Source organism: Nannospalax galili, unplaced genomic scaffold (genome assembly GCF_000622305.1).
Source record: "Nannospalax galili isolate Female #2095 unplaced genomic scaffold, S.galili_v1.0 scaffold243, whole genome shotgun sequence".
Lineage (NCBI taxonomy): Eukaryota > Metazoa > Chordata > Mammalia > Rodentia > Spalacidae > Nannospalax > Nannospalax galili.
Window position 1 is genome coordinate 9,791,161 of NW_008353490.1, and position 20,975 is coordinate 9,812,135.

Genomic DNA, 20,975 nt, shown 5'->3' on the forward strand with positions numbered 1-20,975 from the left:
ACTCACAGTTTCCATGGTTGTTTTCCAGTGACTTGGGAGTGCTGCTCTGCCCACTTGTCACTGCGGCTTTTCGTTAACTTGAGACGCATTCTGTCTCATTTGTAGCTGTGTGTGCTCATGTGGCTATGGCTCAGTCTGTGGAATGGGAAAGGGTGGCTCAGCTCTGGTTGTAAAGACAGGTGCCTGGTGGATTCTGTTCTGAGATTCCTTCCCCAGAGCACCTCAGGGTCAGCATCTCAGTGCCATAGCCCTGGACACTGTTTGCCCATCCGGTGTTCTTTTTCACTGAGGCGTCTCCTTTATGATAGCCCCTGCGATTTACCCAGCCTGGCCAGAGGCCAGAGCCCTGCCCACCCCCACCCCTGCTTCTTCTCATAGCTGCAGTGTACCCCCATGGAAGTCCTATTTATTCAGCCTTTTTCCTCTGCTAGGAATTGGGTCATTTCTGATATTTGACAACTAGAACCACTCTGCACTGAAGAGCCCTATATGTGTGTTTTAAATTTCTTCAGGGTTAACTCCCAGAGTTGGACAGGCTAGACATTCTGGGTACAGAGTGGCCCCACAGCTAGAGCCCATGGTGATACGAGGCTCCTCGGTGCTGTGTCAATTTGCACAGCTCTAACTGTGGGTGTGCATGGATATTCTCCCCATACACTGGAGGGCCATTTCTGTGCTCTGACTTTACTGCTTCTGTTTTTCCCCATTTCTCAGTAGGCTTTGATGCTTTGTCACTCCGTCATCAACAGTTCTGTTTTCATTCTTTCCCTCATGTCCAAGTTTTTCTTTCACACTCATACTTTATTGTTGAAGTGTCCAAATGCAAAATTAGCTTATTTTGCTTAATGGGGAGTAGGCTGGATTTAATTTACAAAATTAAATTAAGAAATGAGGAAAGTATGACAGGCTGAGGGGATGGCTCAGGACATGGCTCAAGGTAAGACTTGTTGCATGAGCATCAAGGACCTGATTTTAGCATCCATGTAAAAGCTGGATGTGTTCATGAATCCCTGGAACCCCGGCACTGGGGGTGTGGAGACAGAAGGTGGCCTGAGGCTTACTTACTGGCCAGCCAACTAGGTGAGAAACAGTGTGCTCCAGGTTCAGTGAGAGACCTATCTCAGAGAATAATGTGGAAAAGTAATAGAGTAGGATGTATAACATCTTTCTCTGGCATTTGTAGGGGACTGTGTTCCATTTGTTTGAGTCTGTTGTTTTTCTGATGCCATGGATAGACCCCCAAGGCCTTACCTCCAAGGCTAAGAAAGTGAGTTATGCCCCTAGCCCTGCTCAAGTCCACTTTTGTGTTTCCAAAGTGCTGTAACTTTTTTCTTGTAAAAATTGTACATGCCTTATGAAACTTATTTTTCTGGTGGTGGTGTTGCTATTTTAAGTGGACCTTTTCAGTCATCATGTTCTCTGTTGATTTTACAACCAGTTATTTTATTAGATTCTTTTATTCATTCAGGTCATTTATCCTGGATTCTTGGGTCCCCACTATCTTATTGTCTTGTTTGCAAATAGACGTAATAGAAGCGCTCATGCCTCAGCCTTGTGCCTCTGTCTACGGGCTTGACTGGCGTCTCTCAAGCAATGCTGAATGGTGCCCACATTCCTTAGCTCCAGGCTCTTGTAGAAATCTAGTTCTTCCCAGTGAACAAGAGAGTGGCTTTAGACCCCAACCTGACAGTTCATGCTGTTTTGACCCTCCACTTGAGCATTTGAAGAAGGTTTTCTTAGCATCTGCGGAGATGATCATATGTGACAAGTCACAGTGTGTTGCTCGCTTTCAGCTGGCATAAGCTGATTGGGATGTTCAGTAGCATGTTTTCTGTCCTTCTGCCTTGTGAGTTTAAGACTTATATCATGAAGAGCATCTTTGTTGCCCGGAACTACAGGTGCTCCCAGCTGACCTCAGTTTGCAAGAGGCTTCACATTTAGGATGTTGGTGAAGGTTTAGGGTGGAGGAAAATGAACCACAATGTCATTTCACGGGGACTTCACTCTCCTACAGAAAACTGTAAGATGATATTTTTCTCTCCTAAAATTAGAGTAGTTTCATTCCTTTTTCTAGTTACTAAAATTACCTATATCTTTTATTTTAAAAAATTCTTAAAGTGAAAAGTGCAGCAGAGAAAAGCATAGGGAAGAAAATGAAAATTGCCTGCCATCCGTGCTCAACCTATGCATTGCAAAGCTTCTTTGTGCATCCGGTCTTGCTGACAGTGCTACCCTGTGCTCTACTTTATTGTCCAAATGCTGTATCAGGACACCAGTCCTGTTGGAACCAATGGGAAGACATCTGCAGAAAATATGCAGCCCTAAAGAAAGGCTCGGATTTGTGAGTCAGTTTTCAACTGTCATGGGCTTATTCCCAATCCATCCTAACCGTGATTAGGAAGGGAGTCTGACTGATGGGGTACCTGTGGTCTTGGGGGTACAGGGGCATAAGGGAATGGTGTGCTGTCATTGGCAAATCCAAGAATGTCGGTGCCAAACTAAGAATGGATTTTCTGAGCATCAGGTGAGGTATGGGAGGATGTTCTGAGAATAAAGAACTTCAGCTCCAGGCCTGGGGGCCATGCATAACCCCCTGAAGAGTGTTACCTGGAAACCAGGCCGACTGGACTTCGAAAGGACAGGTCTGGCCCTCCAGGCCAGCATTGGCCCTATATACAGCTGCCCATGACAGCACAGCATGCCCTTCACACCGAAGCAGCAGCTTATCCTGAAGTTAAGCTGTGTGCCTTGTGTGTGGTGGAGTAAGGTTTGGCATGATCAGACATTTTTTCAATAAAATTGGAAAAAGTCATTATAGTTAAGAATTATAATAATTAAAAAGCAAAATTTATGGGCTGGGGAGATGGCCCAGTTGGTAAAATGCTTGCCTCATAAGCATGAAGACCTGATTTCAGATCCCCTGAACCCACATAAAAGCTATCACAGTGGTTTAGTTTGAGAATTTTATCAGTTTAGTTATTAAAGTACTTAAATTTAAAAAAAAATCTATCACAGTGGCACATGTCTGTAACCCCAGTGCTGGGAGGGGGATAGAGACAGCATATCTCTGGAGCTCATAGGCCAACTAGCCTAGACAAATCAATGAGCTCCAGGTTCAGTGAGAGACCCTGTCTCAAAAAATAAGATGGAGAGTGATCAGGGAAGATATTTGACACCTAACACTGACCTCTGGCTTCCAAAGGCATTAGCACACACACCACATGCAATCACATGTGTACACATCCACATGAACATATATATACACTTCACTTTCACCCACATACACACATAACAATAATGATAAACAAATTTTTAAAGTAAAATTTAATTGTCTAGAATGTGTTCTGGCCTCTGCTCATGTTCTGCATAGTACTGGAATTTGCTTCTATCTCTGAGGAAGTTGGCCTAATCTGTGGGTGCTGGGCAACTAACTTCAGCTGGTGGAGTTCTAGCCTCCTTCCAGGAATAGGTTACTGACCATAGCAGAGACTCTTGAGAGCAGAGGCTTGGAAGGGTATGCAGTCTGTTCAGACCACCCCTGACCTTCAGTGGTTCCATGTCTGCCCTGGTCCTCAGTAGTCCTCAGTGGCTCTCTATCTACTCTGACCATGGATGAACCCCCAGTGCATGTGTACACCCCTGGCCTTCAATGATTCTATATCCATCACTGAACCTAAGTGGATCTGTGTCTACCCCTGACTACCATGGATGTGTCCACCCTGACCCTCAGTAGACCTGTGTCTACCCCTGACCCTCAGTGGATCTGTAACTACCCCTCAACATCAGTAGATATGTGTCACACCATATCCTGACCCTGAGTGGATCTGTTGCCACCCCTGACTGTCATGGATGTGTCCACCCTGACCCTTAGTGGATCTTTACCTACCCCTCAACCTCAGTAGATCTGTGTTACCCCATACCTCGACCCTAAATGGATCTGTGTCCACCCCTGGCCTTTGGTGCACATCTACCTTGAATCTCAGTGTGTAGTAACACTGGTCCCCAGTCTCCCATCTTCACACCTTGCTCATACACATGAGTACCCTTCTTGTACAGGACATAGCATCTTTGGGGACACACTTCCCACCCACTGACGGGCAGAAGTGGACCTTTCCCTAAGCAACTATAAGAATTCCAAATCAAAGCTTCAGTTTCTTCAGCACTGTTAGCATCTCTGCCTCTAAACAGTCTGCTCACTGGTCGACAGCCAAGTAGGACAGTGTCATAAGTAGGCAGTTGCCCTAGCCCAGTGAGGGCTTTGACTCCTGGTGGGGCAGGAGGCCAGGACATGGCAGCTAGGCACCAAGGCTCTCAAATGTGAGGCCTTGAGGGGCTCAAGACTCTACAGGCTTTTGTTCACGGGAGAGGAGAGGCATCTAGGGAAGAGGGACACTCAAGATGTGCTGGGATGGTGGGAGGAGAGGGGCTGTGTTCCTGGAACTGTGATGCCCTGTTGCCCCCCACTGCTCACAGCTCCTCAGATGCAGTGAGGCTGGCCCAAAGTCTCTCTTCTCTAGGCTCCAGAGAAAGAATGCTGATGTAAATAACCACTTCAGAGAGAAAAAAATGGCCCTAACAGTACATTTACATACAAATATACTAATTATACTCCTCTTCCTATATGCTGGAACAGAATTAGCAGTTACAGCTATTCTGAAACACGATATTCTTAAAACCTGTAGGCATATAGACATGCACAAATGCCTAAATGTACATGGGGATGTGTGTGTTTACATAGGCATATGAATGCACACTTTGCATATATGTATCTGTGTACCTGTGTGTGTATATGTGCACGCCCATATGAGCATGTATGTCTGTGTATGTCTGTGTGTGTGTCTGTGTGAACATGTGTGTATGTGTTTGTCCATCTGAGTTTGTGTGTGCATGTATGTCTATGTGTTGTGTTTGCATGTGTTTGCATATCTATATGTCTGTGTTGATATGGCTTTGTCTTTGTGCTCATGTGTATATGTGTGTGTGTATGTGTCCAAGTGTCTGTATATCTATGCATACCTGTGTATTGGAGACAAAGTCTTCAACATATGCATTTTAAGGGGACATTTCATACCAAAAACCATAACACACACTGAGCATCTTTGGTTGACAAATTCTTTGTGGTTCTTGGCTCTTATGTGTTAGAACAGGAAAACTGCATATTTCTGAAACAGAACGGTGAAGTCACGGCTCATTCAGACATGGCCCCTGGGTCTGCATTTGAAGGGTTTGACTTTTGCTGATGCCAACCTCAACCCCACTGCCACATGATCTGTTACTTCTGTCTGTTTATCATAGCTGTCTTCTGAAAGGCAGAGGGTGGCTGGTGCTCGTGATGAACTCAAATCCACAGCCAGATGCAGAGTCACTGCAGAAGCGCTTTAAAAAACAAAACAAACAAAAAATAGCATTAGCCAGGCATGGTGGTTCATGCCTTTAATTCCAGCACTCAGGAGGTGGAGGCAGGTGGATCCTGAGTTCAATGCCAACCTGGTCTACACAGCAAGTTCTAGGCCAGTTGGGGCTACAGGGAGACTCTGTCTCAAAAAGACTGAAAAAAAATTAGGGAAACAGAATTTGGAGGGACTACTTTGTGCCCAAGTTTGCTGGAAAACCAGATTTTACTGAGGATTAAAATGTGTCCTTCTATGCAGAGAATGAACAACTGACACATTTAGCATTTCATAGATTCTGTCATGGTGGCACCAACCTAAGCTGAACTGATGAACACTTTTCTAACTTAGGGAGCCAACCAAAGTCATAGATGACAGGCTGGAAGTTTGGGATGTAGCAAAATAGGGCCTATGAGTCTGTGGAGTGTGCCAGGGGATTAAAGGGCAACCTTCATGGGGTGGGGCAAGGAGGAGCAGATTGAATGATCAGAACACAAGGCAGAGAGGCTTCTTTTGGAAGGGTGTTCTGTCTGGCACAAGGACAAAAGCCAGGTGTGCTTAGGACACTGAGATGCATGGACCATGAGGCCCGTGAGTCTAACATGGGAAGTCACTATAACAGACCCTCTTCCAGAAATGTGGGTCATAGAGTGAGAAACAGGTGTGTAGTGGGCTGGGGTCATAGGGCTGAGAGAGCACCTGCCATTTCTGTTTCTGTGTAGAGAAAGGAGCGTCTGGGAGGAAAGCAGGGCATGGCAGAGAGCTGATCAGGATAGTCATTCCCCCTGTTCTGGGTGAGTGGGATTCAGAACACGGGAGGGGGGAGATATGCAGAGCAGCCCCCAGAAAGAACCTTTCCCGGAAACAAGAGGGATAGATAAGACCCAGTCTTGGGTCTGAGTTAGAAGAGATGGTTCTTGCATTTGCTGGTGTGATGTTCTCAAATAGCTCTCTGATTTGTTAATGGAGGACGAGATAAGGAAGAGGAGCCAATTCTGAAAAACTATTATGTTTTCATTTGTCTTGTCAGAACCCTGCACTGGGAGACTGCATTTTACAGGGCAATGACACTTTAGGGGAAAGCACAAACCACAGTGATGCAGTTAAACTGCTGGCTGGAATAAATGTAAAATGTCCCTGAAATAGGAACTCTTAACCAGGGGTCAGTGCAGCCATGAGTAATTCCACAGGGTCCCAAAGCCTCATGTTACCCAAAGCAGTGAGTGGTTGCATATGTGCTGTGAAGAATGCAGTTTCCTGGCTTCTCCAAGGGATGCATGGTCCTGTACTAAACACAGAATTTGCCCTGTCATTTCAGGAGTTTGAGAAGCATTGGCAGAGATCTCATGAGATGGCACCAGCTGAAAAGGGGCAAATAGGATGATCCCCCACTTGGGAACCATGGTTGAGGGTAAGGAATGTGCCTGTTGAGTGAGGGCTTACTGCCTGGAGAGAAACAAGAGTTATCTTTTTTTGTTTTTTGGTCTTTTTTTGAGAGACAGGGTCTCCCTGTAGCCCCAGCAGTCCTGGAACTCGCTATGTAGACCAGGCTGGCCTTGAACTCACAGAGATCCTCCTGCCTCTGCCTCCCGAGTGCTGGGATTAAAGGCGTGTGCCACCACACCCAGCAAGGGTTATCTTTATAACTAAACCATTCCCTCATGCAGTCCTGAGGTTACATAATGGCAGGTAGTGTTATAATAGAAGACAGAATGTGAGGGGAGGAAGCAAAGGATGAACTATGGATCCCCCATGGTGTTATGGGCTGCTATATACTCTATGGGCTGGAGAGGCCAAAGTGAGGGAGACATGTTTAGAAATATCACTATGTTTCATAGATAAAGAACTTGCATTAAGGATGTGGGAGGTACCATGGTCCTTTAGAGAACTCTAAGCCTCCTCTAACCTGCCTTACCCATACCCGCTTGCCTTGTGGGGACAGGAGATTAACTTGTGAATGCTTGATGCTTGTTGAAGCATGGAACTTGGAGACTCCATCCTCCTTCTACGGGGGTACGTATCCTTCACTGTTGCCTCCAGCTGCTACTGGAGGACTTCAGGGAATAACATTAGGAAGGGGGATGGCCATCTCTGTATCAACAGCAGCCCTATCCACTGCTCACTGGACAGAGTGGCTGTCCATCCGCCTCTTCTGAAGCATGCTCATTTCGGTCTGCTTCCTGGATGTCTTCCTGTCCCATCTCCCTCCTTCCTCTCCTTAGCTCCTCTCCTCCTCTCCTCACCCACCTCACCTCATTTTCCCTTCCTCACTCTCAACCTCATTTCCTGTCTTCCCCATTCTTTTCCCGGTCTCTCTGGTTTTTGTCTTGTGTGATCTTCTTGGGTATTTTCAGAGGCCTCACGTGTGGATTTGAGAGATCAGTATGACAGGTGAAATCAGGCGTGGATCTGGCTTCTTCCCACTCAGTTCCTGGGCTCCCTCCCGCGCGATATATATAAAGCCCCCTTCTGCACACAGCCATTGAAGCCATTCACTGTCAAATGTGCTTTTTTCAAAGAAAGGCGACATCTTTCCTATGGCCTTGCTTTGTACCACCCATTCCCCTGTCCCCTTCAACCTGCCACATCTTCAGGCTGAACCCACAAGTGCTTTGGAACATGGTTTGGGCCTCTGTGCTGCCTGCTTTCCTGCCTCAATTAGCACAGCCCCAAGTCTTGGGAGATTGGAGCAAACTGCCCTTAAAGCTGGCAAAGAAAAAAAGGTTATTTTACAATTTCTTCTGCTGTGTATGTCAGTGTTTCTCAAGTCTGTAGTTAAAATTTCCTTGCCGTCAAACCTGAGTCCCTCTTGTTGCAGTTTGTTGACTCTGTTACCATTACTGGAAATTTTCATTGAGTTTCTAATTGTTGTTTTTCTTTCAACACCCACACTGTTAGTACTATGTTTGGGAAGTGAGAAATCAGGGACTATGAGTTACAGAACAAAACCCAAATTTGTTGGGCCACAATAGTCTAAAAGAAGCAAACTTTCACTCAGATGTTGGTCCCACTGACAGACACAGCTGAGAAAGTCAGTTTGTTGTGTAAGTCGATTAGGGGACCAGAGGCTTCCACTCTCCTCTGCTACGGTGGGCATCAGTCTGTGTGCTGCAGTCTGCTGGGCTGCAGTCTGTGTGGCCATGCAGAAAGCCTGGTATCCACCCTTCTAAAGATCAATAAGACACCCCATATGCACTTCAGGGGTTGGGGGACTGTCGATCTGTGATCTGTGACGGGGTGAGACATCAGGCGTGCCATGACTGCACTTTACAGAGTCCACCCTTGTAGTTTCAGCTCCTTTGAGCCTCCACCTCTCGTCACAGTCTCATGCACACACCTGCACACACATGTATACATGAACCCATAGACACATGCATGCAGTCACCCCAAGACATATGTGTAAGTAAAGGAAATTCACCACCTAACAGGCTCCTTTTCCCATCTCTGCGATCCCGTTGTTAGTTCTCCCCACCCAAAGGCAATTTGAATTTGTATAAGATGGAGTTGTTCTAATCCTTGACTATTTGGTAGAATGCTCAATAAAATCATTTGCTCAATGGTTTTCTTTTTTTATGTGTATGAGTATTATGCCTGCATGTGTGTAAGTATATCCATGTCATGGAGTGCCTGAGGAGGACAGAAGAGGGTGTTGGATCCCCTGGAACTGGAGTTACAACAGTTGTTAACTGCCATGTGGGTGCTGGGATTCAAACTCAGGACTTCTGCAAGAGCGGCCAGTGCTCTTAACCACTGAGCCATCTCTCCAGTCCCTTGCTTGATGTTTTTTTAAATTACTAATCTTTAGTGATTCTAGATGCATCCAGGGTTTCTATTTCTTTTGTTGTGCTTTTCTGAGGTGGCCTGTGGCCCTGCTGCCCCAGCTAGCCTTGAACTCCTAGCCTTGAGCAATCCTCCCATCTCAGCTATGCCCCACCATACCCAACTGGGGTTTCTGTTTCTGCAATCACTTTTTAGTACTATACATTTTTGCTTTAAGGTATTCTGTTTTTTCTTCCTCCAGCAGCATAGAGCTATTGCTCTGTTTACTCATGGTGTTTTGGTCGCTGCTGGATCTGTGGGTTTCTCCTTTCAGGGTCCAGCATTTCATTTCTTTTTTCCTCATTAACACTTTAGTTTTTACTTTTTCTGTCTGGTCAAGACTAGGGCTTAGTTTTGCTTTTATGCTTTTCCATGCTTTACAGTGACAGAATATTTTAAAGTTCTTTGTGATTAGCTTTCTCCTTAATGCTATTAAGCTTAAAATATTCATAAAATAAATCTTTCTCACCTCAGAGTTTTATGGTTGGTTTTTGGTGGTGGTGGTGGTACAGTGTGTTGAGTGCAATATATATATATATATATATATATATATATATCTGAATGTTAGGTGTCTTTCCTCAATTGCTCTTCATCTTTTTTTTGAGATGAGGTCTTCACTAATCTGAAGCTCATCAATTTGTCTAGATTGGCTGTCCAGTGAGCTCCAGGGATCCGTCTGTCTCTCCCACCCCCATCTCCACCTAGCACTGGATTACAGGCAATAAACTGCCATGCCTGGCTTTTTGTGTGGGAGAATTTCTGGGGAATCTAAACTCAGGTTCTCATGCTTATATAGCAGGCATCTTTACCATTGAACCAACTCCCCAGTCCCTACTCTGAATTTTATGTTTGAAGCCAGGAAATATAGTAACCCAGAAGGAATCCCAGCAAACTCTTGAGAGGGGACTGTCCAATCTATGGAGGCAGAATGGAGCCAGCTCTACTGTAGTCCCAAGACCAAGGCCATACCACATGCTAGCCCAATGAGAACAGGCTGTGTTAGAGCTTGACCAGAAGGCTGAGAAACAACCCAAGGCTTTAAAAATGTGTGTGTCAGTGTACACATACTGATAGATACTGAGAGCTATGTGTCCAGAGTGCTCTAAGCATTCACATGTCCTTTCATCTTCATAATTACCTTAGGTATGAGTTAGCTTTTTTTTTTTTGCTGCTGTGACAAAATGCCAGACAGAAACAACTTAGGAGAGAAAAGCTTTGCTTTGGCCCAAGGTTACAGAGGGTTCAATCCATTATAGCAAGAAGGGCATGATGGAGCAGAACAGCTCACATCATGGTGGCCAGGAAACAGAGAGAACTTACAGGAAGAGACCAGGGCATGTTGTAACTCCCAAGGACAGTCCTCCAGTGACTTACTTCTTCTAGCCAGGCTCCACCTCCTACATGTCACCACTTTCCAATGATGCCAGAATATTATGAGTCCCTCTGGAATTAATCCGTTGATTGCTTCAGGGCCCTTGTTATGTAATTGTTTCTGGAAATACCCTACAGGAACACACAGGTGTGCTTTTCTATCTCTTAGGTGCTTCTTGAGCCAACTGGATGACAGTCATCACACCTTGTAAGATAGGCATGATTATACCAGTGGCCACCAAAAGGTGATGATTTGACTTTTGACATTGCAAATCTGTGGTGTGAAAACCACAAGCTCTCAGTGGAAACTATACTTTAATGTGACCTCTACAACTATTACCTAAGCTATTCAACATTTAATAATAAAATGGTCTTTGTATTATGTGACTTTGCTCCACTGTGGGATGGCACCAATCCCTGAGCACTTACTCTAAGGTAGGTGAGACTAAGCTGCCATATTTATGATATCAAGTGTACTACATACATTATCAACTTCAGTTTATGATGGGCTCATCTGTAGCCTCCTGTGGGTAGAAGAGCACCTGCTCTTATATTTAGCCCAGTCTGTGGATGTGGCAAGGTTAAATCACTTTTTCAAGTCATATGGCCAGGAGCCCAGGCTTCACTTCTCTTTAACTAGATCTTCCAATGTCCTTAGAAGCATTGGGTTGGAGCTAAAGTACAGAGGACTCCAAGTTACCATGGTACACATAAGTAATGTTTAATTACCACCACCAAGCTATGCTCCCTCTCAGTGGTCTCATTTCAAGCAAGCTCTCTCCATTTTTGTAAGTGCAGTGCCCCAGGGAGGAGATAATGTCAGCACTGTTGCTTCTGATAATGTGACATTAATCTCCAGCAGTGCTGAAAGATACTGGCTCTGAAATACTCAGCTCCCTCCAGAACATTCTGTATCCAATTTGATCTTTGCTTTATGCCTGTGTTACCAAATCCATCCAAAGATCCCAAGGCTGGCAGAATATATTTAAATGCAGAATTAGACTCCAATCAACCAGGAAGGAGCTACCCACGATAGGCCCACATCCACAGACTGGACTGGACTGCACTTGACTGGGAGGGCTTGAGTCCACTCTTTCATCCTTGAAAGGGTCGGGGACCTGTTCCTTTCAGGACTTGATGTCCCTGACAGTCTCTGGTACCTCCCTGGGTTTTGTCATATGGGTGATGGCTGCATTCCTCACAGAATGGCTGATAGCCATGAATGGCATATCACATCTGGCGTCCTCAGAGCAAGGGTGATGCTAAAGAAAGCCAGAGCTGGACTCTCAACCTGTTGATAGGGAAATTAAAACAAGCAGAGGCCCACAGCAGAGCAACCAGGCCTCACCGTCCTGGTATAGGAGCTTTTCTGATTCTGGTGGTTTAGGAACTCCACTTGTTCCCTCTAGGATTCTTATTGTTTCTTCTGGGGTGTTACTTGGGTCTCCTCCCTGGATAGCCTACAGGATCAGGGCTGAACATACCAAGCTGGCTTCCACCCTACTGACACCCCATGTGGTTCCTAGCTTCTAAATGCTGTCATGTCACCATGACCATCATAGTCAATTTCAGACCTAGCCAAGCATCCTAAGGCAGAGTTATGGAGAGATCTCTGACCAACGATGCTCCAGTTTCCCCACAGGCCTCAGGGAAGTTACTAGTATCAACCACCTTCTACACATAGTCACGTAATAACTTTGAATTTCACAGATAGAATTCCAGCTTCTCATTGCCAGCTTGGGTTCTGAGGCTTACAACTTCATTTTTTACTGAGAACCAGGCATAAAAATCTCATGTCTTTCTTTATGGGTAGATTTTCTTTCAAATGTCCCTTTTACTACAGACGTGGCTGCAAAGTCTTTAATTATTCACTTCATGCTGTGAGAGTCTAGCAACTTGCCTTTTGCAACCCAACTGTGTCCCCAAAGTAGTTAGATATGTGGGTCTGTCTTATTGAAGTGCCTTCCAGTTACTAAAAATGTTTGGTTCTCCTCCTCTGAGGGGATTTGAGCATCTTTTCTTCTATCCAGTGGCTCCTTTGCCTTTACTGGACTTTAGGTGGAGATGCCCATATTTTTCTACAGAGCTGTCAAGGTTTAGTTGATTGCAGTACCTGTAAATGTCTGCTTTGTTCCACATAGAGGGTGGGCAAGAACTTCAGAGCTTTCACAACTTTGCAATCTTAATTCAAAAAGAAATTGACTTTGAAAACACTTATACCATGTAATTACTGTTCATATTTTAAGACGTATATTCTGGGGGAAGAAAATCCATTATAGTTGAAGTTTTTCACTGATTATCCAGTTATTTTTATGGTTACTCATCCTTCCCTATGAACACTTGGAGCCCACCTGTGGTGATAGAAGGGACCAGGCCATTCTGCCATGGAGGAGGAAGAAGTAGGGGGTGGAAGCCAGGGAGCAGCAAAGAGGTTCCCGAGATGTGATGTCCCCATAAAAAAGACCAGACTTTTTCCCTGAATGTGCTGGTCTTGACTCTGAATTTGGCAGGTGAGGAGAATGCACTACACTTCCACCTAGACTTGCAAACCCAGGTCCTGCTGGATTCAGCAGTAAAGTTCAGCAGTACTAGGGTGATTGTTCTTTAATTCCAGAAAGTCGCCTGCTGAGTCTTGTGCTTATGGCTTAGTGAGCTGCTGATGCACACTTGCTAGAGGCACATCACCATGGCATCAGAGACATGGGGGAGCACATTGGGGGAGCCCCACGGGTAACAAGGACAACTCAGGTCCTGAGGTATGGCAGGTGGGCAGGACTACACACAAACCAGAGTGCTGGGTTCACTTGCTGCCCTTCCTGGACAAATCAGGACAGCTGTAATTCATCCTCCACCATTCAAAATGCATCCTGTCTTCCTGTTCATTAGTAAGCTCTGTCTCCAAACCGAAAACCGGCTGCTGGAACTCAAGCAGCAGTTCAGTGAGTCTCCACAGCAGATGGCTTTTGAGGTAATGAAGACCTCCCAGCCCTAACACTTCCAGATTCCCTCAATGTGGTAAGCCATGGCCCTGCTCTGGGAAGCCCCACAGCTATGCTTCACTGGGCACCCCATCCTTGAAGTATAGGGCAAATGGAAATCTTTGGCATCTTGTGGCTGGCACATGGAAATGAAAACCAATATGTCCTGAAAGAAGAAACTTAGAGGTCACAGAATACTCATTCCCAGCAATTATGGGAAATTCCTGTCTCCTCCTCCTGGTCACACAAAAACATGTTCAGAAGAAACTTCCCAGTGCTTTACTGGCAGGCACAACCTGCTGGCATGCCATGTGTGTATAAGCTACTTTTCTTGTTTTGATAAAATAAATGGCAAAACAACTTGAGACAGAAGAGATTTCTTTTGACTCACAGTTTGAGGGTACAGCTCCTCATGGCAAGGAAGGTGTGGTGGCAGGAATGGGAGGATTCTGGCCATATTACATCCACAATCAGGGAGCAAAGAGAGGTGAATTCTGGTTCTATGCTGTGTTCTCCACTTCACTCAGTTTAGGGCTTCAAGCAATGGACTGGTGCCATCTGGAAATGCCCTTACAGACACACCTAGAGATGTGACTCCCAGGTGATTCTGACTCCCGAGCTGACAATCAAGATGGATCTCACAGTGTGTAAACCACACTGTTGGTCTTCTCTCTGATTCCTTCTCTTAGACTACAACTTGTCCTATAGGCATTAGAGGAATCATATCTGGGCCCAGTGGATTCTCTGAAACACACATTGAACACCCACTTGGACATGTGTGTTTTTAGTTCCTGTGTTGCCCTGATGAAAGGTAAGGCCTTAGTGTAGACGATCAAAGGCAATGATTTTCAAAGCGTGTTAAGTACTGTTGTTCAAATGCAAAGTACTAGATTACACCTGGACCTACTCACTCAGAAATTTGTTCAATTGAGATAAAATTCATAACATTCTTACCATTTTAATAATTTTAAAGTATACAATTCAGTGGGGTTCTTTTTCAATATACTAACAGTGTTGTGAACTATCGCCACTGTGTAGCTTGTATACTAGACTGTTTCCCTAGCCCCTTTGTTTGATTACAACCAAGCTAATGGGTGCACCTTGATGTCTCCCTGTATGTTGAATGTAACCCACTCCCTGCTGGCCCCCGGGGAATCTGATGAAACGCTGACAATTTATCCTAATGAAGATACCCTGAATATACAACATGCTGTCTCTCTCACTGATTTCAAAGGAGTCTCTTGTTCTTTGTTTTTAGACAGTTGATGGGACATGCCAGTGTGGACCTTTGAATTTACTTAACTTGGAGTTTCTTGATGTATAGATTAATGGTCTTCATCAAATTTGAAGATTTCATTGTTTGAGAATTTCATACATACATATAATGCATTTTGATCAAGTCCAATCCCCATTCCCTCCCCTTCAATTCCTCTCCTGTCCCTGCCTCTCTCCTCTTTCAATTTCATGATTTTTTTTAACTCACTGAGTTCACCTGGTGCTGCCAGTGTGAGCATGGATGCACATGGATGCAGGACCACCTAGTAGGTCATGGGTAGCCTCTTAGGGGCTGCATCCCTGAAGAAAGCTGACTCTCAAATTTGGGAATTAAAAACAAATTTATATTTATGTGTATGAGTGTTTTCCCTGCACGTATGTAAGTGCATCATATGCATGCCTGGTGTTCATTGAGGCCAGAAGAGGGCAGTGGATCCCTTAGAACTGGACTTAAGGATGGGTGTTAGTCACTATGTGGGTGCTGGGAACCAAACCTGTGTCCTCTGTAAGAGCAGCCAGTGCTCTTAACTGCTGAGTCATCTCTCCAGCCCCATCAAATTGGGGAATTTTTTTTAGCACTGTTTTTTCAAGCGCTCTTTCTGCTTTTCCTCTCAGCTCTGCTTCCTGATCTTCAGTTTCCTCTCTATTCCTTAAGGATTCCTCTCATGAGACCTGTCTTCACCCTGGGATGCTGTTTGAAGCCTGCCCAAATCTGTAACTGGGAGACATTCTGGAAGTTTCCATTTTATCATTACACTTTTCAACTCTAGAATTCTGTAACTTTATTTTATAATTTCTGTCTCCTTATTGGTACGATCTGATGAGATATCATTCTCATAATTCTTTTATGTCTTTAAGCATGCCTTCTTTTAGCTTTTTTTGTTTGTTGACTTTTTGTTTTTGAGAGAGGTTCTCACACTGTAGCCCAAAGTGACCTGGAACTCACTATATAGTCCAGACTGGCCTTAAACTTGTGACTGTTTTCTTTGCCTCAGCCTCTCGAGTGCTGGGATTGCAGACATGCATCACTACCCCAGGGCAACTCTTGAACATACTGGATTTAGTTTATATAAAGTCTTGTCTGGTGAAATGATGTCTAGGCTTCCTTGGGGACAGTGCATTCTAGTTTTTAGTTGTTCTTTTCCTGTGTTGAAGCCATCCTTTTTTATTCTCCATAAAATTTGTAGTTTTTGTTGTCGTTATTGTTGAAAACTGAATGTTCTGAATAGTGTAACTGGCAGTTCTGGAAATCAGATCCCTACCTGGGAATTTGTTGAGGTTACTGATGTTTGTTTGCATAGTCTGAAGTTTACTGGACTTATTTTGGAAAGTGTATGCCTTGTCTTATGTGGGCATATCTCCATTCCATTAGCTTAGTAAATGATTAGGCACAGATTTCTGGAAGGAAAAGCAAACCCAATCTTTGCAGATGGGCCATGTGTGCTGGGGCTTCACCAACACACAGCCTCTTTTCCACTTACCAGCTTCCATAACTGAAGGCCAGCCTAGGAGAACCTTGGGAGCTCTTCTGGTCTTTACTAAGTATGCACACAGCCCAGGCATGTGCACAGCATCCTAAATCCCAGAGAATTTTCCAAGTCCTTATTCCCAAAGCACACCATCCCCAGCCTGTCCGCCAAAGCTTTTGCTTGTCTTGCTGCCTCAGGCAACAACAGCTAAAAACCATGCTCCTATGAATGGTTTTGAAAGACATTCCTAAGCTGTTCCTGGTATGACAGATAAAGGCAAAACCTTTGGATCAGTCTTCCTGGAGCTGCCAGTCAGGTTTCAGGAATGATGACACTTGGCAACTGAGGCCTGTTCTTCCAGTACAGGTGGAAGTGCGGGCTGTGATTTTCAAGGCCATCATTGAGCTTGGAACATAGGGCAGACACCCAGTGAGTTCCCTGAGCTAGGAGCAGGGGGTAGAGGTGGGATGAGTTCCTTGAGTTGAGATCAGAGAGTGATCATGGTGTGAGTTCCTTGAGCTGAGATCAGGGTTAAGTGTGGTATGAGTTCCCTGAGTTAGGATAAGAGGATAGACGTGGACTCAGTTTCCTGGGCTAAGAGCAGGAGGTGATTGTGGGGTGAGTTTTCTGAACTAAGGATTGGTCATGGGGTGAGTTCCCTGAGTTGAGATCAAGGGATAGACATGGGGTAAATTCCCATACCTAAGGAGGTGGACATAGAGTGAGTTCCCTGGGCTGGGAACAGTGTGGATACAGGGTAAGTTCAGTCACCGCAAAGATCATTGTTACTAAGACTCAGTTGCTTTTTCTTAAGTTCCTCATAGAAACTGAAGGCTATTGGTTAGTTCCCAAAGTTCCACAAAAGTTGGCTCTGAAAGTTTTTACCTGTTTTTTCATTGCCTACTTTAAAGTAGGGATGGATTTTGGAGTGCTTTATTCTGCAACTTATTTATCACACAAGGCACTATGGTTAGTGCTGAGAAATTAATTTCCTAGCAAGTGTGCTGATGATTCTGATTTTTCTGGCCTGTATTCCACTATAACACTGAGGGGGCCATGTCCTCCAACAGACATCCAAGATGTCTTTGCTGGTGGGTAGCTCCATCTTCAACCAACTGGGACTTGCCTGTCTTCCTTACCCTTTGCAGCTGTTACCACAGCTCTGAAAGCCTCTGCTAAACTTCTGACTTCTCCATTCCAGGAAGCAAAGAGGCACCTTAACAGTAAACTGGAAGGGGTAGGGATGCCCTCTGGGAAAACAAGTAGTAGAAGTCTCTTTGCAGTCAGTCTTTGATGTTAGTAATGTATCGCCCTCCCCCCTTTTTTATAGCATCCTCTAGAAAAAGTGGACCCTTCACAGAAAAAATTATATATGCCAAAAGGTGATGCATATACCTAAAGGCTCACAGACCATCTGAAATTTTTCTGTGGGTTTCAAAGAGTACCTCTGACTTAAACCAAGGCTGACTGAAGAATCAGGCACCACATGGGTTTCCATCTCTCTTGATTGGTGGTTCTCAACCCCAGCTGTGCAGTAAAATTTCCTGGAGGCTTGTTTCAAGCAGAGCAAACCATTTCCATCATGGAGATGTCAAAGATGCATAAGCACAGAGAGGCCTGGTATAATACAAACTGCTGTGAGATTCAGGCAGTTTTCCTTTGTGACCACTCCTCATTTGTGAATAGCTCTAAGGGAAACTGCCCCTGATTCTTTACATACAATGATCGTATCTTTACGTCTCTTATTTCATACATAGTGCTCAGTGTTTATCATTCACTAAAATTTTTTTATATATTTTAATTTTATGTGTGTTTTACCTGCATGTATGTAAGTGTACTCATTGCCTACAGAGATCAGAAGAGGGCGTTGGCTCCTTTGGAACTGTAATTACAGATAGTTGTTAGCCACCATGTTGGTGTTGAGAACCCAATCTTAGTCCTCTGCAGGAGCAGCCAGTGCTCTTGACTGCTGAGCCACATCTCTAGCCCGTCATTTACTTTAAATGAGGGCTTTTTTTTAGGTTTTTGTTGTTGTTGTTTTGGGGGGGGGGTTGGTCTTTTTGAGACAGGGTCTCCCTGTAGCCCCAGCTGTCCTGGAACGCACTATAGACCAGGCTGGCCTTGAACTCCCAGAGATCCGCCTGCCTCTGCCTCCCGAGTGCTGGGATTAAATAGAAAATCCCTGGTTCCCCAGCCCTTGGATCCTTGGCTAGGCTGGTTTCTCCAAGAGCCTGCAGTCCTGACGCCCTTTTTGCTCTTGCAGGCCCAGTCTCCTGATCGCTGCCCGGCACCCTCACCTTGGCGCCAGTTCCCAGGCGCGGCCATCATATGGACCCATGGCCCTGCTCCGGGGGCACGCGGAGGCCCCGGGCCTAGAGCCCGGCGGCGCAGGGCCAGGAGGCCGTGGAGGCCGAGCGACCCGAGCTCGGCACGTCATCATCAACGTCGGGGGGTGCAGAGTGCGCCTGGCCTGGGCCGCGCTGGCGCGCTGTCCCCTCGCGCGCCTCGAGCGCCTGCGAGCCTGCCGCGGCCACGACGAGCTGCTGCGTGTGTGTGACGACTACGACGTGAGCCGCGACGAGTTCTTCTTTGATCGCAGCCCGTGCGCTTTCCGCGCCATCGTGGCCCTGCTGCGCGCCGACAAGCTGCGGCTGCTACGCGGCCCGTGCGCGCTGGCCTTCCGCGATGAACTGGCCTACTGGGGCATCGACGAGGCGCGGCTGGAGCGCTGCTGCCTACGCCGCCTGCGCCGCCGCGAGGAGGAGGCCGCCGAGGCGCGCGTCACATCGAACGGCCGTGGGGCGCAGGGGAGCCCGGCGCGCGCCCTGGGGCCTGGGCGGCTGGAGCGTGGCAGAAGGCGCCTGCGCGATATGGTGGAGAACCCGCATTCTGGGTTGGCGGGCAAGCTCTTCGCCTACGTCTCGGTGGCCTTCGTGGCGGTCACAGCCGTCGGCCTGTGTCTGAGCACCATGCCTGACATACGCGCAGAAGAGGAACGGGTGAGTTTGGGTACGGGCCGCAGGGCCAAGGGCAGAGCAGAGGTGGAAGTGGGGATCATGGAGGGGTGGGCAACTGGCCACATCCGGCGTCTATTAGGATGCACCAGTCAGAGGAGTGCATGTCCACTAGAGATCAGGGTTGTGTCTTGTGCCCCCTGCAGTGGCTAGAGTTACTGGCTCCAGACCCTTACCCCCCATGCTATTCAGTGGTCAGGAGTGAGTTTCCTTCCAGTGAGCTGACGCATGGAGCTCCAAACTACATTAAGTTTCAGGACTGAGATGTACCGCATTTGGGCTGGAACCTTTTCTGAATCTCCAACCGCTCAGCAAGTGCACTGGATAAGGTAGAACTGAAAATATCCAGCATCTCAAGGGTCTGGAGAATTGTATGGCCCAAATTTGGACATTCCAGGGTTAGAGGACCTTCATTTATGGAGGCCTGGGGACTCTGGTCTCAACTGTCTATTTCCTTCCCCCTTCTCTCTGTCCTGTCCACCAATCTAAGTACACCAGGGCATGAAATGTGGACAGAATTATCATTTGTGGTTAGTCAAAGTTCTCATGGCAAGAGACGAAAAACCAAAACCAAAAACAACGTATCAGCATTTATGTACACTAGCCATAATAGATAGCTCTGGAAACAATTAGGAAAGGGCACTATGCTGCAGACTGGGGTCTGTGTTTGGGTGTTGGGATTCTTGGAGAAGATACATTGATATATTTGAATGTAGCCAGTGCTGTTTCAAGTCCTGATGCCCCTCCCACAATACCCTTCTGCAGCAGAGGCTCCTGGGTTTCCTCACACTGACCCTGCCTCCCTGGACAGAACTGCTCAGGCCTGCTCCTCAGAGTCCTATAGTGTCCTCAGGTTATGGCCAGAGTTCAGCTGGTTCAACTCATTATTCAGAGAAACAGTGAGAAACAATACAGAATATGGCAGCCCTGACTGCAGATTAAATTTAAATGTAAATTTTAGGAAATTTTTTTGGCTTGCTTCATTATTGGGTGTCCCATGCCTGAGCTGTAATTTCCAGTTGTCTTAAGTAGACCTGAGTTTCTGGTTCCGCTTCTAAAATGATACTTAAGGTCAGGAGTGTAGTTCAGCAGTAGAGCACTTGTCTGGCTTATGCAAGGTCTTGGGTTTGATCCCCAGCACTGGAGGGAAGAGGTGGGAAGACACTGAAAATGTTGGATTTCTAAGCAGTAATTACTCCATGCACTATTCAGAAGGGAAAACTCACTTATGACAGATTAGAGAACACAAGTCAGGGCAGCCTCAGCAAGTAAAGGTCTAGGAAATCTCGAGCCCCAGATCTAGTTCCCCAACTCGTACACACTTCCAAGCACTGTCTTCCTAAGTCAGCTACCAATTAGAAAATGGTGACTCCTTGTGGGGAAAGAGGGCAGGGTCGATCTAAACTCCTGGAGTGCAAATGCACATGGTCTCTTTGGAAAGCTGTTGTGCAACAGAGTGATGTGAAAAGATGATTCTGTTGAACCTGTCTCAAGGACATGAGGGAGCTTTGGGATTTGCTCCCTGACATGTTGGTGACAAAATGGAAGACAGAGAGGGCTTCCAGTGATCCAGCTAGGTAAATTTCTTCTGTTCACTACCTGGGATGTGGGGGGGGGGGGGAGGCATGAAATGTCAGTAACTTATGTGGAAAATTGCTC

General features: G+C 46.0%; 1 protein-coding gene across 2 annotated transcripts in view; it reads left to right on the forward strand.

Moving 5' to 3' along the window:
- Positions 1–20,975, forward strand: part of Kcng2 (potassium voltage-gated channel modifier subfamily G member 2) — a 59,446-nt gene that overhangs the window by 16,736 nt on the left and 21,735 nt on the right. The window contains exons 2-3 of one of the 2 annotated variants that reach the window (XM_029554817.1): positions 6,709–6,801; positions 18,566–19,301. In XM_029554817.1, the coding sequence (XP_029410677.1) occupies positions 18,639–19,301 (663 nt within the window). In that variant the 5' untranslated portion in view covers positions 6,709–6,801; positions 18,566–18,638. The remainder of the gene's footprint in view (positions 1–6,708; positions 6,802–18,565; positions 19,302–20,975) is intronic. The other variant, XM_008850690.2, reaches the window with a different exon arrangement.